The sequence below is a fragment of the Mercenaria mercenaria genome, chromosome 5 (assembly GCF_021730395.1).
Source record: "Mercenaria mercenaria strain notata chromosome 5, MADL_Memer_1, whole genome shotgun sequence".
NCBI lineage: Eukaryota > Metazoa > Mollusca > Bivalvia > Venerida > Veneridae > Mercenaria > Mercenaria mercenaria.
Window position 1 is genome coordinate 25,093,983 of NC_069365.1, and position 17,476 is coordinate 25,111,458.

The following is a 17,476-nucleotide window of genomic DNA, read 5'->3' on the forward strand; positions in this document are numbered from 1 at the left end:
CCTATATTTCAAAAATTTCCAAGGGGAGAGCCCTCTACCACCCCCATACCCCAATAAGAGTTTTACAATCAAATAATGAAAAAACTGTAAAAATGACAAATTGTTGCAACATAGACAGTGTGTTGGAAAATACACCCACTGGACGCCCCCTCTCCCTATGTGTCGTTGATTTCGATATTTTGTGGCGGAAAAAAAATTGGGCCAGTGGAAACCCAGCTGGTATCCATTGTTTCAATTACAGTTCAGATCTTAATATTTTGATATGATTATAATAGTCACAGTTATAGACTAACGATCTGGCTTCTTCTAACAGGGAACTGGGAAGAATTTTATACATTTTGACAAGAAAGACAAAAGTTAAAGCATTTCCAGTCTTACTCGAAAATCTTTATTTATCCAATTTCTACATATTCTACTCGACATTTTCTTTCAGTGGGACAAGAAAAAAGTATTGAAGAATTACATTTATTAGTTTATAAATTAATAATAACATTTCGTCGTTTTCTGAATCAGCTACATCTATGATAGCTATGTTCTGTACAAGTAATTGTGCGCGTACGCGCCTGTTCTTTCTATTTTAACGTAAGGATAGAACACATCCAATATCTTCTATCTCTTCTACCTCACATCACATGATTGATGATAATGATATTATTCCTACTCGACCTATGAAATTTGATATAAATGTAAAGTGGACTGTTAATAATAGCAATAGTAGCAATATTAATGATGATAATAATAAATATCATAAATATCTAAAGATTACACAGTAAGAAATATACAATCATATACTACATCTTTTAAATGTAGCCGTCCGTAATTAATAAAAAATACATGAACAATCAAAAATGAATTATGTATAATCATCGAAAAGATAAAGCAAGTTTTATACAATCATCATTTACAAATTAGTTGAATAATTGACTCAGTCATATATAACACAACATACACTCGTATCAAAAAATAAAAGTATGCATCAAAATCATTCAGTTAAAGAAAGATCAAATACAGTTTATTAGAATTTTAAAGGTATAAATTCTAAACATTTACCCTGTAACGAGTTTGCTCAATTTACTACTGAAAAATAATTACATTTTTGATTACACTGAACTCGCACAATCATTCTATCTATCGCACGGAACACATACATCTTGAATGTACAGCGGGTGAAATATTACCTCCATTACACAAGAACTTTGTTAGTGTATCTTAAATCTGATTATGATTTGTCAACATCATGTTTTTTTTAATTTACTGATATACTAAAATCACGAAATAAAATATTTTTATAACCTAACTGACCGAAAGCGAATAAAGAAAGTATTAGTAGATCCTTTGTTGATAGTTCCAATGGAAGTCAATTTTTTATCTTTGAATTGATCTAACGTATCTCGAGAAAATGGGATCAGTGAAGCTTTCTTTATTTGAACATACAAATCATCTCTTCATTGTTTTAGGTAAAAAAACATGTAAGTAGTTGTCATTTTGACATCCAACAATAATTCGGTCTTTCTTGTTGCTAACAGTGACAGCCGTATGTCCATCGATTCCAGAGGCAACAGGCTTCATAAGGTTATATTCTTTGGCAGCAATTTGATACACGGATCTAGATGATGACGAACAGACATATAAATCAGCGTCCTTGTCAACAGCGAGTCCAGTAAGGTTAAGGGACGTATCATCGTAAGCATTTAATGTCCGTATGGTCTCTAGACTTTCAACGTTATTCCTGCGAAATATACTGATTCCAAGAGTTTTACTTGCGATGATAATATCGCCTTCGATAGAACAAATGCTGCATCCATCACTATCAATTGTCCCTTCATCTCCTTCGGATACGCTTGCTTCTAGACGAACCTTACAGTCGGTGTCTCTTCTAACCTGTATGCTTATGCCGTCGCCATTGTTGCCGTTTACCCTGCATAGGACCACGTAAAGTTCGCCATCCATAGTAATACCAACATTAAAATACTTTGTTTTCCAACTCCGTTCAAGCTTCACCGTTTTACCATCAACTGTAAACCTATCAATTAATTTTATATCTTTATACACGACAGCGAAGTTCTTAGGACCAGTCTTGCATATATCAACTGGTTGGGCCTCAAGCGAATGAGCGCAGATTTGTTTACAATCACCTGAACTGAAGACTTTTATCTTTCTGTTTTCTTGATCTATCACCACGACTCTTCCATCTTGAAGGATAATTATTCCATTAATGCAGCAAACGTTCACGTCTCCAGAAAATCTTACGGAGTACTTTTTACTTTTTTTATTTTTCTTGCGAGATTTATGTTCTCCTTTCGTCGGCTGCTTTTCCCTCGTCTCATCTTCCTTCCCTGCCATTTTCTGCTCTGGGAAAGTTAACGGTACATCATCGTGTTCAATAATTTCATCGCTTGAACCTTCAATACCTTGAGTTTTGTTTTCAGTATCTCCTCGACATACTTTCAGGTGACCAAGTGTCTCAATTCTATTAAATAACGGATTCTGTTTAAACTTTAAATGGATTTCACCAATTCGTTGCTGTTTTCCCAAGGCACGGTCGATACCGGATATTTTTTCCTGTATACCTTTCGTAATTATATCAAATTCTGTACTGCCATAGTGCTGTTTTGCTGTATCCAAAAGTTGGGCAAACATAATTCCCTGTTTTTCTAAATCTTTACAAATATCAATGTCCTTTCTTAAGTACGACACCTCTGACTGTGTAACGTTCTCGGACATAATTATAGCATCCTGTTCGAGTAATGATAGGTTGTTAAAGACTTGCTCGAGAAGGGCAGCATTCGTTTCCTGTATTTTGTTTTTCTCCTTGATCAACGTTTCAATATTTTCTTCACGAGATTTTACAACCAATTTCGACTTTTCTTGAATCTCACTTAGTTTTCCAGCGGCTTCCATCATACTGATATCACTGTTATTTCGTTCGTTTTGTAGTTCAGTCACATGTTCGCACTCTCGGTGACCCCCTGCAATACACATAACACAGACGTATGCATTATGGTCTTCACATTTATGGGATACCAGTATATCTTGGTGTTCGGAACATGATGTCATTTCCTTCACCAATCTAAATATTGATGCGTCCTTTGGTAAGTTATCCCGTATTATCTTATGGTGTCTAGTGACTTTACTTTTCTTATGATCTCGGCAGCATCCTTGGCATAAATATTCAACACAATTTACACAGAACCCGACAGCTCCCTCCTCCGTGTCATCATACAAACATGGATTACAAAGTAGAATATTGTCATCGACAGCTTGTGCATTCACGTCAGACACTGTATCCTCTTCGTGTATTTTTGTTATGTCAGTTGCGTATGCTTTCTCATCTTCTTTCATTTTGTTTTCTTCGTCAAGACAATCCTCTTCAGTTCCAATATCATTTCTTTCGTTTGATCCATGTAACGTTTTATCTTCCTTCGTTTGTACGTAAGTTTCTTCCATTTTAGTCTGACTCTTATAGAAACAATTCAGAAAAGTATATTCCGCTCAGTTGTATCATACATGTGTAACCTTTGGCTATTTATGTATTAAAAGTTAGTATATAAACATCCAAGGCTGGGTTCGGTTTTTCTTCTTTATTATATTAAGACACGTGACATCAGTTACCAAGTTTATACAAAGCGAGAGAGGAGACGATGATAACATGAAGACGACACCCTGAAATGATACAAAGTACCACATACTAAATATCTTAGTTGCAGATATAACTTTTTAGAGATATCAATATCTAAAGGATATCTATACGCAATAAAGGATATACAAATCTCTCAAAGATATCTAAACAAAGTAGCCTCTCTCTATACAAACAATAGGTGCATGTCCTATAACTGAAAGTAATGCCGTCGTAAACTAATGTGTCTAGTGGCTTTGAATAAAACATTACAATGGTTCATACCGGTATATACATGTATACATAATGGTAAATCAACAATCAAACAGTAAGCTTACCAATTTATGGAATCAGGTGTACCAACTGCCCTGTTCTCTACTTCTCTCCACCCTGTCTCCCTGTGTGATCTGTGCTGTAAAGTTAGGAAATGCATGGATATTATTAACGGTGAAATAAACACAGAATCATGTGTCATTAGAAAGAGACTGTCATCTCAAAATCATCTCGACTTAAAATATTTATAACTTATAAAAAGGGGAATGAACTGCAAAAAATAAGTCTGTAGTTTATAACTTGGTATACATCTGATAAAGCCTTTACAATAAGCACTAACCATGAAATCCTCATATAAAAAAAACTGCCTTTCAAGATGTCTGACTAAAAACAATCTAAAACTACCACCAAAACAGAAGAGCTCAGGTCATGTGACCAGATTTGGCGGCAACTAAAACAAAGGTCAACAGTAGAGAGTTTGAGATTCCAACCTTCGCTTTCCCCTTCAACGTCTTTTGCGAAGTTAACATATGAAGTTGAAGTTCGATTAAAATTCCTTGAGATTTCAAATTTTAGAAAGAACCTTACTTCTTCTAATCCGCCAATTCAATTTATCCGTAATTATGATCGTTTTTTTTTTTTCGTGCATTTTGATATCAATTGTCCGAAAGGGCAGGACTTCTACAAGAGGTTTTAAAAAAGAAAATTAAATAAAAGCATTTCAATAAATATAATCATCGCATGGATATTACTGCGATTACGATAAAAAAAACGAAACAATGTGAACATTGTAAAATCTCGTTGGTGTTGCTCCGAACATTTAGGTTTTATATAAAATGATGTCAGTATACAATGCACGATTGTAAATTATACATGCGAGGAAACAAAAATGATAATCATATCAACGTATTCTATTGTTGATGGTGTTCTTGAAAGATAATACAGTTCATATTTTTTAACCAAAAACATGAGACACCAACTATTACAAATGCATTTCTCGATATACTTTGAAATTAAGTTAAATATATGCGATAAAGCAAGCACAAAAAGCATGACCCTAAAATACAAAGGACAGATTCATTCGTCATGCTGTTGACTAGTATTTCATAGTTTTTCTTAAAGATGTTTTTTACTTTGAATTGGTACTTTGTACATCGAATTCCTTAAAAGACGCGTTTTACTTGTAGACTCTCATAAACAATGTACCTGATGAAAATCTAACCTTTTAAAAGAGATGTTGATAACATGAGCAAATATACACAATTTATGAATACATTTAACAAACTCTCAGACAGCACAATATAATCGTGCCAAGTCACCAATTGTCTAGCGAAACAGTCAAGAAATGTTAGGTGGAGACGAAAATTGTCGCACAAAATAACACGTGGGTATATACACGTATTTGTTTGAATATATTGTTTCATAAGTAAAGCATGTGCAGATCCAGGAATTTTGGTTAGAGGGACACCAACTTTAAAGAGGGGGTCACCCATTTCAGGCGAGGGGTGGGGGGTCACACCGATTTTCAAGACCGATTTTCTTTGTAAAATGTAAGAATCAAAGGGGGATTGACCCACAATGTCCCTTTGCCAGGCTCTGTGTCCGTGCATGTAAAGAATGGAGTTATCCCATACGGCTAACAGGAAACTTCTCGCATCACGATATCATAGATCTGAAATTGTCTGATACTTCAGAAGAATTTTCCGTCTTACTTGTACTATTTTATGTTTATAATTAACACGCAATTGTCGTATTAAGTGTCCGACAGAAACGTATTGATTTTATTTGGAAGTGAAAATAAAATTTTCCACCAAATGATAATCGTTATTATTCATTTTTCAAGTAAAATGACTGCCTCCATCCAGATTTCAGTCTTTGATGCCGAGTATGTGGACAGAGTAGATGTAAAAAGACTGAAGTTTTGACTTTCGTGATATCACATCTTCGGACGTTCAAAACTTCACTTCATACGACAAAAAGGCCCATCTGGTATAATCGATACCGCCTGGGGACACAAATATGCCGTAGAAGTTAAAGTTTGAACAAAATCTCAAAGTTTCTCAAAATCAGTTGATAACTTCATACTTCCAGGTTCAATTCAATGTATTTAGTTAAAATCATTAGCCATACAAAACTTCATCATTCTTATACTTAGTGATAGTGTTTCGCATCAAATTTAGTCTAATTATACATACGGATAATCGAATAACTTAATAAGCAGAAATCCTGAAACTAAGCTTTTTATTTCACATAGTAATTAAGAGAAGTCGTAGGCTTACTTGATATTACATGGAAAACTTTAGTAGAAACTTCTGGTATAAATAAAATACACGCATATAGGTGACGTTTACCCCAAATATATATGAGAGACGTTGAAGGGGAAGGCGAAGGTTGAAATCTCAAACTCTCTAGTCACTGTGATTGTGCGTCAAACCTTAAATTAACAAGTAATAATCAACCACCTGTTAAACTTGCAAAAAATTATGCTTACATACTTTTATAATATAATAAACATTATTATACTAATCCTTGACTTCCAAAACAAAAATTAAAAGTTGTCATAACATTCCCCCTGACGTTTAAATTGCGACCACGCAATTTTGTTTTTAAAATTGATTGAATGAGTACATCAGTAGCATCATACATTTTTTACATACATTCTTCATTAATTTGACATTTACTCTTGATCAAATTAATTTTCAAAAAAAAAGTATATCCTTATACAATATAATATAATACATATAAAAACATCATTATACATCAAATAAAAAAATATCATTACACATAATATATCATTTGTTTCATATGATTATCTTTATGCCATTCTGGTTCTTTCTTATCTCTCTTAGAGCGTCTAGGTGCTGCTTTTGGTGGAGACACATTTATAATTTGTTTAGCTTTTTCCTCTTTATCTTTCTGTCCTATCAAAACATTCCTTGTGTCTGTAGAAGAATTTTTGTCTAATTCTATAACTCCCTTACATTTCTTACTTTTTCCACTTTCACTAATCTTATAACCTATAGCATCAATAGTATCTGAACTTTCAACAGTCACTTCGTTATCTGCATTCTGTATCACAATGTCTGTGTCTTTCTTCTCTGTGTTGTCTACAGATGTATTTGTACATCCCGTTTGATCTTTTGGTGTATCAGGTCTGTTTTCCTTTTCTTCATCAATCCTCTTAACTATTGTTGTATGATGATCTGATAGAATCCCAACTGTATCTGTTTCAATATTATCTGTAGTTAAGACCTCAGGCACACTTTCATCCTTCTCACTGTGACTTTCTATTCTCTGTGTTTCAGAACTAGTATCTGGATCATGAGCGTCCTCATGTCGATATGTTGGTAACACATATGTTAATCCAGTCTCTTCTTCCGACTCCTCATCAGTGACGTCACTAACTTTTTCATCTCTTCTCTTTACCTCTTTTCTATATGGCTGATCAACTTTATCTGAAGCTGATCTCTTAATCAGGTACCTGTTCATTTTCTCTCACTTGATTTTCTGTCTGAGACTGAACTCTTTCATTGACCTCATTTGTATTGTCTTTATCCTTGACCAAATACAAGTGATTTCTATGAAGAGTTTTAACTTTGCCTGATCTTTCAGTTTTAACCTTTGCCTTTCTATCGAAGAACTTCTTTTGTTTCTGCCTTGCCTTTTCAGTGTGTTGTTCTTGTCGGTTAGTACTGTGAAGTGTTTCAGTTTGAGATAATCTGAGAACTTTTCTGTAACTGCCCATTTCAAAGCCAAGAATTCTAATTTAAATGCCGAGTAGTTTCTTTCTGATTTTGTTAACAGTCTGCTACAGACTGCTCCAAGAGCTTTTGTCGAAGAATCAACATGCAGTTCAAAGGGTAATTCAAAATCTGGGTATGCCAATCTTGGGGGTGATGAGAGGATTATCTTCAATTTCTGAAATATCTTTTCTTCTCTTTCTGTCCATTCCCAATCTCTTGTAGATTGTTTCAACATTTTTGATGATGTTGGTGGTAGAAGTTCTGATAAGGGCCGTGTTATAGCAGAATATTTTTCAATGAACCTTCTGTAGTAGGACGCGAAAGCAAGAAAAGATCTTAATTCATCGGAGTTTCTGGGCGTTGGCCATTCCTTTATCTTCTGTATCTTTTCTGGGTCAGTCTCTACTCCGTCTTCGCTTACAACATGTCCTCAAAAGTGTACCTTTTGTTGAATAAAGAAGCATTTTTCAGATGAAAGTTTTAAATTGCATTCTCTTAGCCTTGTTAACACTAGATCTAAATGTGTAAGGTGTTCCTCAAATGTTTTGCTGAAAATGATGAGGTCGTCTAAGTAGATGACGCAGATTTTCATGTTGTAGTCTCCTAGGCATTCTTCCATCAGCCTTTGGTACGTCGCAGGGGAGTTAGCAAGTCCGATTGGCATCTTACTGTACTCGAAGAAACCTAGCGGGCCAACAGTGAAAGCCGTTCTTTCTTTATGATCTTCTTCAATTTCTACTTGGTGATAGCCTGCCTTTTGATCAATTGTACTAAAGTATTTACTGCCTTTTAACACGTCGAAAACTTCTTCAATTCTGGGAAGGGCGTATGAATCTCGCACACTTTTATTGTTCAATAATCTATAGTCCACACACATTCTGGTCTTCCCATTCTTTTTCTTTACTAATACAACATTGGAACACCATGGTGAATTTGACTTTCTGATGATTCCTGCTGCTAATAATTGTTTTAAGTGTGTTCGGATTTCGTCAATCATCAAACGGGGTATTCGTCTGTGTCTCTGTTTAAATGGAGTCTCATCTAGTAAATCTATTCGATGTCTGATCTTTTCACAATTTCCAATGTCGATGTCACTAGTGAAGAAAATGTCCTTATGTTTTTGAAGAATGTGTTGTATCTGTTGAGTTTGTTCTAGAGTGAGTTGTTTACTATCATCTATATGTAGGTTATCAATGATGTCATCATGAATTTCATTTTCTTCTATCCTGTCGAATACATCTTGGTCAATCGATACAACCTGCAACTTTCCAATAATTGCTCTGGGTTCTATTGTCAGTGTTTGTGGTCAAGTTGGAAATGTTGACGGTTACTTCTCCATTTTTACCATACTCATAATGAATGACGCCTGGAGTTATGTCTAGAAATGATGGTATACTTGAATCTTCTGTTTCTTGCATGATGGCTGCCTTTGGATGGTATTCAACTTCTTTATCTGTCGTACAGGCTATATGAACAGATTCATTTCGTCTGATGTAAATCTTTTCAAACATCGCACTTCTAAGAATCGCTAATCTATTTTTGTTTTTCTTAAGTTCTTTCTCTCGGACTACTATGCGTCGAAATGTCAGGTACCATGAATTGTGAAGATCTGCCTTTTGCAAAAATTGCTGACCAAAGGTGTTTCTACATTCTGTTAGTAGTTCCTGAATAATATTTGTTCAAATGATAACAGGAGTCTTGGAGGAATATGTTGTATCTGGTGTTATGAGAAACAAACACTGGCGTGGCTGAGATTTCGGTAAACCACTGTTAACTTGTAATTCCACTTCAACATATCCGAGGTATGGAGGACTCTGTCCATCTGCGCATTCAATGTGTAATATATTGTGAAGAGGTTGTATTTCAACATCTTTGAGGTTTTCATCAAAACATGATTTGCTTATTACACTTACACAACTTCCACTATCAAGGAGAGCCGTGGTTGTTATGTTGTTGATGTTAATTTGCGCTTCGTTTATATTTCCTATTAACTGGGGATCTTTGTTTAAGTGCTCTGCTCAGATCCCACGACAGGAGCACTTACTCTTTTGGGCAATTTCTAGCATAATGTCCTTTCAGAAAGAGTTGGTTGCATGGTACTTGTTCCTGTGGGTCTTCTTGGTTCCTCGCCTCTTCCTCGGCCCTATTTGATATCACAGGTCTTCCTCTATATTGATTTCCCCTGTATCTGTTGGAAAATCCATGTCCAAATGGTCTCTCTGTGGAACCAGTGTCCTGTTTCTTTTCAATCGTGTCAATTCTCTCATGTAACTTTTTCAATAGCGCCTTTACTTCTGTCAGTTTCGAGGATTCTGTCTTTTTGCTAACATTTACTGCTGCATTGCAAGTCTTTCTGTTCCCTTCTGATTTCAGATCAGCCTCTATTTTTCTTAACTCAATCTTTAATATGTCGTAGTCATGGACGGTGTCGCATTTGTAGGCAGCTAAATGTTTAATTTCTGTTTTGAGTCCTTGGAATAGAACCTGTTTCAAAATTCCATCATCACTTCTTTTCAGGCCTTTAAGTTCTACTGCTTGGTTGAACATTTCTTCTAATCTGGATGTGTAACATGTAATTATTTCATGATCTTTCTGTTGGGTTGAGTAGAATTTTCGGAGTATACTTTCTCGCGTTTGAATGTTTCCAAATGTGCTACTGAGATTCTGCATAACTTCATTGATTGTAACTCCAATTCCAAGTCGACGAACTACATCACTCGCATTCCCTTTAACAGATCGTCGTACTCCTAATAAGATCTGCTCTTCTGTAAATGTCTTTTCAGCTATTAGAGCTTGAACTTCAAACTTAAATGTTTCCCATGTAACTTCAGCTTTATTATCATCTCCTGAAAAACTAGACAGTTTTGGAATATGATAAGTTCCAGCAGTTATCCTTGGTGTTATTTCCGGCGGTGGTACTGTTACAGCTTCAGTAGTAGGTTTTCTTAATTCAAATTCCTTTGCTTTAGGTCTGGCTCCCACTGGTTCCATCTTGACCGTTGTCTCTCCAATATGTTTGATTGTACCTGATGTTTTCATCTTCAATGCGTGAAATGCCGCTAAGACGTTCTTGTCCTCCTCCGTTAGTTCAGTGTCTGTAACATGTTTCGGTTCTATACTTTCATCCTTAACATCTGGGCCGATTTCTTTTTCTCTTCCAGTTTCTGGTGCTCCCCAAACAGCTATACCGTGTTTATCCTCCTCACTCATTGTTCAAAGTTTCTTTTTCTAATATGTCAGTTTATGGCACTTTGAATTCTTTCTCTAAATGTATCAACTTATCTTTCTTTTGTTAATTTCAATTAATTCTGAAAAATTAATCAGCTTGATTGGTTTACTAGTACAGTGTCTATTTCACTCTAGTTCACTTCTACCTCAACTGATCTTCTTACAACTTTTCACTTGAATTGCTTTTCTGTAACTTCAGTTTATATACTTTTCACTTCAATCGATTCAGTACTTATCAATTTATTTCACTTTATTCACTTAAGTAGCACTTATTCAGCTACTTCTATACCTGCGCATTTATTTAATTCACTTTTGCAGTGTCTATTCAATTATTTCAATTTATTCTCCAAGTATTAATTCAGTGAAATAGTGTCTAAATATCTATTTCACTTCATTCACCGACGACAATTTAATTTATCTTATATGATAGTACACTCTACTTGTACTTATTAAGTTCACTTTCTCCTTCACCTTTCTAAATTTTCAATTCACTTTCAATCTAGGTAATTCACTTTGTCGTCTGTTCAATAACTTATTGCACTTTTAATGTATTTAGTTCAATTTGCTGCCGACCTTTCAATAATAAATAACCTCACTTTCTATCTATTTAATTCGCTTTGCTGTCGACTTTCAATATAATCGATTCACATTAAATCTAGTTAATTCACTTTGCTGTCAACCTTCCAATATAGTCAATTCACATTCAATCTATTTAACTCGGTTTGTCGTCAACCTTTCAATATATCCAGTGTACATTCAATCTATTTAATTCAGTTTGCCGTCAACCTCTCAGAATATTCAGTGCGCATTAAAGCTTTTTAATTCACTTTGCCGTTAACCTTTCAAAATATTTTGTGCGCATTCAATCTATTAATTCAGTTTTCCGTCAATACCATTCAATTCATATTCAATCTGTTAAATTCAGTTTGCCGCCAACCTTTTAATATCATCAATTCATATTCAATCTATTTAATTCAGTTTTCCATCAACCTTTCAAATTATTCAGTGCACATTGAATCTGTTTAATTCAGTTTGCCGTCAACCTTTCTACTTCTATAGCTCACTTTCAATCTATATAGTTCACTTTACCGTCAGTCTTTCAATATATTTGATTCTTTTTGCCGTTGACTATTCATTGTATCTAATTCGCTTTACCGCTGACCTTTCAATATATTTAGTTTACTTTACCGTAGACTTTTCACTGTACTTGGTTCGCTTTACCGCTGACCTTTTTACTTATTCAGTTCACTTTCTCTTCAACCTTCAATGTATTTAGTTCAGTTTGCTATCAACCCTTCAATATAGTTACTTCACTTTACTATCAACATCTCAATTTATTTAAGTCGATTTGCTTTCAACTAGGCAATAAATTTAATTCGTTTTGCCGTTATCTCATCAATCTATTTAATCCACTTTGCTTTCAAGGACTCACTTCAACAATCAACTTCTGAAGTCGACCTCTTATCTTTCACTTAAGGCTTTTTGGCTTTTACTCACTTATTTACTTCATTTTTTTTTTCAAGATTTCATTAAAATTGACCAATTACTCAATTCATGGTATTTAGATTTCAATTGTTATTCAATAATCTGAGTTCAATGAACTATGTCACTATGACCAGTAATTAATACAAATGATATTGGTAATTGATATTGGTGCTAATACAAATATTTCTCAATATGCAAAAAAAATATTTCTTATTACACATACAAGTATGTGTGACTATGTGTGTCACTTGAAATATATGAACAGAGTTCAAAATTTAAAATACTATAATACAGGAGAATATTACTATGTAAAAAAATTAAATTTCTATGTTCAACCAAAATAGTATGTCTTTAGTAAACAGTAACAAATACCAAGACTTTTTCACACCTAATGTATAATTTCATATAATTATGGCCCAAAAAGTGCACCTCTGCGCAAAGGTATACATTTGTAACCACCTATATCCCTTTGGTTACTTTGGTTACATTCTATATGTCTTTGGTTACATTCTTAACATAGAAACATAGATGTAGAAACATTTATTCATTAATCTTTAAAAATAATAACATTGAATAAAATTTGATCTACCTGTATGATAAAAGTATTTGATTACCAAAACTTGAGTTACCAAAGACATAGAGGATGTAACCTGAGTAACCAAAGGGATTGAAGGAGTTACAATGAATGCCTTTGCACAGAAGTGCACATTCCTGGCCATATCTATATAATTTAGGCTAATCAATAAAACAATTGATCTTCTTTATAATAAACCCTCATTTAAAATAACTAAAATTTAAATGAACAAAAAAAATCAACAACCCAAATTTTTCCTACTGTTTATTATTCACTACTACTTTAGTACTATACACCTGCAATAGATTTATAATCAATGAAGTGTACAATCTAAATATAGAATTGGTTGCTAGAGTGGTTGCTAAGAGTTTCTAGGTATTCAGTCACGTGGTCTTATGACGTCATGTCTCTCACCAGTGAGCCATTCAAATTCAAGCCAGAACCAATCAAATCAGGAATCCCAGGGAATACCAATGTTTACTTGCTCAAAATAGACCCATCAAGGTCAAGCAGCTGTGAATAGCTTCTACACAAAATAATCCAACTAAAACTACACAAAACTAATCAAACAACCAACTATTTTGTCTTTAGTCAAATCAATTAAGTGTTATAAACCACAGAGTAAACTATAATGTTTTAAATATACTAAATAATTTTGATTTTAGGATGCTGACAGCAGGTCAGGAATTTCAACACTGAGGTCAAAAAAAACTGTAACAACAGTTTACAATTTTTTTAAAAAAATACTAAAGTGAGATGGTTCTAAAAAGATGACAATTATAGATATTAGTTAGTTTAAGAATTTAGTGACAAGATAGGAAATTTAGGCTATGAAGAGAAATATATGTGAAAGATTGATCCCTTTACCAATTAATTAATTAACTGTGATATATCATGCATTGTGAATTTCTCTCAGACTTTCTACATTATTCACCTCCAGACAAAGTATCAAATAATTACATCTGAAACTTATAAATTTGCTACTTTCAAAAACTGCAGTCCTAAACAGGCTATGTAGTTATGCTTTGCTTATTTTTTTCAAAACTTCTGAAAATTACAGGTAACAAGTTCAATCTAGGTTGCAGATATCACTTTTTAGAGATATCAATATCTAAAGGATATCTATAAGCAATAAAGGATATACAAATCTCTCAAAGATATCTAAATAAAGTAGCCTCTCTCTATACAAACAATAGGTGCATGTCCTATAACTGAAAGTAATGCCGTCGTAAACTAATGTGTCTAGTGGCTTTGAATAAAACATTACAATGGTTCATACCGGTTTATACATGTATACATAATGGTAAATCAACAATCAAACAGTAAGCTTACCAATTTATGGAATCAGGCGTACCAAACTGCCCTGTTCTCTACTTCACTCCACCCTGTCTCACTGTGTGATCTGTGCTGTAAAGTTAGGAAATGCATGGATATTATTAACGGTGAAATAAACACAGAATCATATCACGTGTCATTAGAAAGAGACTGTCATCTCAAAACCATCTCGACTTAAAATATTTATATCTTATAAAAAGGGAACTGAACTGCAAAACATTAGTATGTAGTTTATAACTTAGTATACATCTGATAAAGCCTTTACAATAAGCACTAACCATGAAATCCTCCTATAAAAATACAACAAACTGCCTTTCAAGATGTCTGACTAAAAACAATCTAAAACTACCTCCAAAACAGAAGAGCTCAGATCATGTGACCAGATTTGGCGGCAACTAAAACAATGGTCAAAAGGAAACATCTTCTACACAAGGTCAAAAGGGACTTACTCTTTTAACTCCACATAAAACCTACCCTAGTTACACATGCACAACGTACATTCAACTGGTCATGTATGGATCGAATGCAAACTTATCTAAACGGTTTGTTGTTGATAAGATATCGCAGGTCAATAAAGTTGTGTACACGACAGGCGAAACTACTTAAAGTTTAACTACTGTAAACATCAATTTTTTCGCGCATAAATAGGTTTGAACGCATAAGCTTAATTAGTGGTGGTCGTAAAAAGTCTCCCGTGCTGTTATAGTTTCTGGTCCATTCGGATCATGGGGTAAAATTAATCTTCTGGAATAAGAGATCCACTTAAGATAGTGCTAGGGCCGGTAAGGGTGATGCACATTTCAATATAATCTGTTATTAGTTGGTTTGGTTTCATTTTATGCTTCCAAATGATCTTCTTACAGATTTTATAAGCGATGTTTGATAAGTTTCCACTCCTTCTTAACCTGTGTTTTACTTAGTCTGAAATGTCAATGAAATAATATCAGTATTTTGGAATCGCTTATTGAAAATCATTAACGTGTTGCATTAGACAACTCGTATTCTACACGTGTATGTAAAGTTGTTATGTAACATTGAAAAAAATATGTGTTATTAAAAATGATAGAAATAATTAACCTAACCTCAGAAATATTTATATGATATTCCAGATATTTATGGTCTTACCAATTTGACATCGGTGTTTTATACATACATATCTCTTTTAAACTGAGCTGTAATGCTCATTGTCATCATTACATTTTAGTTCGTACATCATTACATGACATTAGGCGAATTTCATCTAACGATTATTAGCGACCTTTGTAAGTACGTATAAGTAATACATACAGTTGACTGTGTACTATAACTTTTTTAACGATTGTTATAACTTTTTAATGTATAACACACAAGTATATATTTAATGTATGCACACAAATTGATATAATAAAGAATAAATACATATATAACTGATAGATAAATTATTGCAAACTGTAAAAGGAAGTGAGCGAAAGTGAAACAAACGGCAATTTTCTCTGTAAACGGTACAACTTCGTTTATTTGTTCAGAGTGTGATAATCGTTGGACTTTCAAAAGTATCTTGGGCCCTAAATATCTTTCATAGATATTGCTTACTAATGCATACTAGTTTACAAAAACGTTGCCAACGATTAAAATATTTCCTAAACTATTTTTAATGTACTTATGATCGAATAAATATTATGTTCAAACATTAGCGGTACCTTGATCTAGTGCACGAACTGTTTACTCTGTCATTAGCACATTGTGCATTTACGAGCTTGGACATGGCGGTCATAAAGTCTAACTTGCGTACGTGACGATCTATGTTTTACAATTAGTGTGTGTGTTCGGGTTTAACGTCTTTTTTTAACACTTTTTCAGTCATATAAACGACGGTTTTTGCAACTAAGATACGCAATAGAGTTAGAGTTCATACCATGTTTAATGTGTTATCTTTCTTTTCATTTCAGATGTGTGTTTGTGTTGTTGATGTTTTTTCAATACAATTTTCAATTACATGTAATGCTTTTAAATGTTTCAAGATTTTTATAAGGTATTTTTATTTAGTCAAGGGAAATGTTACGTGTATTATGTATTAAATAACGTGGTTTTTGTGAGTCTAGTGAAGAATTATTATAACGATGCGGTAATTTGCGGAGGCCAGAAAATGGAATGAGTTTCAAAGCATTCCTACGAAATATTGCAAAAATGTCCTGACATCTTAAAGTTTTTTCTTTGTTGTACGATTTGGAGGTCAGTCCCTGTAAACGCTGAAAAATACCAAGAGCAACTTTACGCTTCAGTAAGTCTATGATTAGTGATATTATTATTATGATAAATCGATCTTCAGTTTGTTCGGTATACAATAAGACATTTTTGTTTCTCATGCAACTTTAAACTTTTCACATTTTTAGCTCGACTATTCAAAGAATAGGTAGAGCTATTGGACTCACCTATGAGTCGGCGTCGGCGTCCGCGGCGGCACGGGCGTCCCGTTTTTGGTTAAGGTTTTGTATGTAAACTGGTATCTCAGTAACCACTTATGGGAATGGATTGAAACTTCACATAATTGTCCATTGTCATGAGCTGATATGCATTGTACAGGTTCCCCGATCCTGTTTTGCAATTTTACACAAGTATGCCCCTTTTTTCGACTTTAATATTAATTCAATAGACAAGACTGTTGAATTGTCGAGCGTTGCTGTCCTCCAACGTTAAACGAATAGTGGCCACAGGTCCTAGGAATAATCACGACCTTTACAGACAGAGCCAGAAAGAGAGGTAAAGAGAGGTAATCAAAGACAACTTATCTACTATGTTAATCAATATTCAAACCATTGCCAAATGTTAGAAAAAACAATCATCGGAAATAGGAATTTACAAGAAATTAACATAATTTATTTTATTTTCATAACAAAAAAGGTAACGGACACATTTTAAACAAATGCATTATGAGCCGCCTTAAAATGATATGTTCTTACAAAACTATAGTGAAGTGTAAGAAGTATTCAGGTTTCCGGCACTTTTATAAATATATTCCAGTCAGTAAAACAAAAGCAGACTCATTCTGATTTGGTATAATCATAAGACGTAATGAAAAGTAGCCCTACCCCCTCCCGCCCCACACACACACACACATACTCTCATTGTACTGGACAGCATTTATAACGAACTTGTACCCGCACAAAGCAATATAATGTCACAATGATCACGGTGTATCAAAATAAAGGCATGCACTTTCAACAGTTATTAAACTAGAAAAAA

General features: G+C 34.0%; 1 protein-coding gene across 3 annotated transcripts; it reads right to left on the reverse strand.

Annotated features, from left to right (window-relative positions):
• Positions 1–365: 365 nt before the first annotated feature.
• On the reverse strand, positions 366–14,780 carry LOC128556933 (uncharacterized). 3 transcript variants are annotated; one of them, XM_053542962.1, is made up of 4 exons: positions 14,704–14,780; positions 14,252–14,326; positions 3,955–4,028; positions 366–3,663 (listed from the first exon to the last, which is right to left on the reverse strand). In XM_053542962.1, exon 4 carries the CDS (start codon positions 3,445–3,447, stop codon positions 1,438–1,440), a length of 2,010 nt encoding a protein of 669 aa, XP_053398937.1. In that variant the 5' UTR covers positions 3,448–3,663; positions 3,955–4,028; positions 14,252–14,326; positions 14,704–14,780; the 3' UTR covers positions 366–1,437. The 3 variants fall into 3 exon arrangements, with proteins under 3 accessions (XP_053398937.1, XP_053398936.1, XP_053398938.1); XM_053542961.1 differs by lacking the exon at positions 14,704–14,780 and adding an exon at positions 14,533–14,630; XM_053542963.1 differs by lacking the exons at positions 14,252–14,326; positions 14,704–14,780 and adding an exon at positions 14,533–14,555.
• Between the last annotated feature and the right edge of the window lie 2,696 nt (positions 14,781–17,476).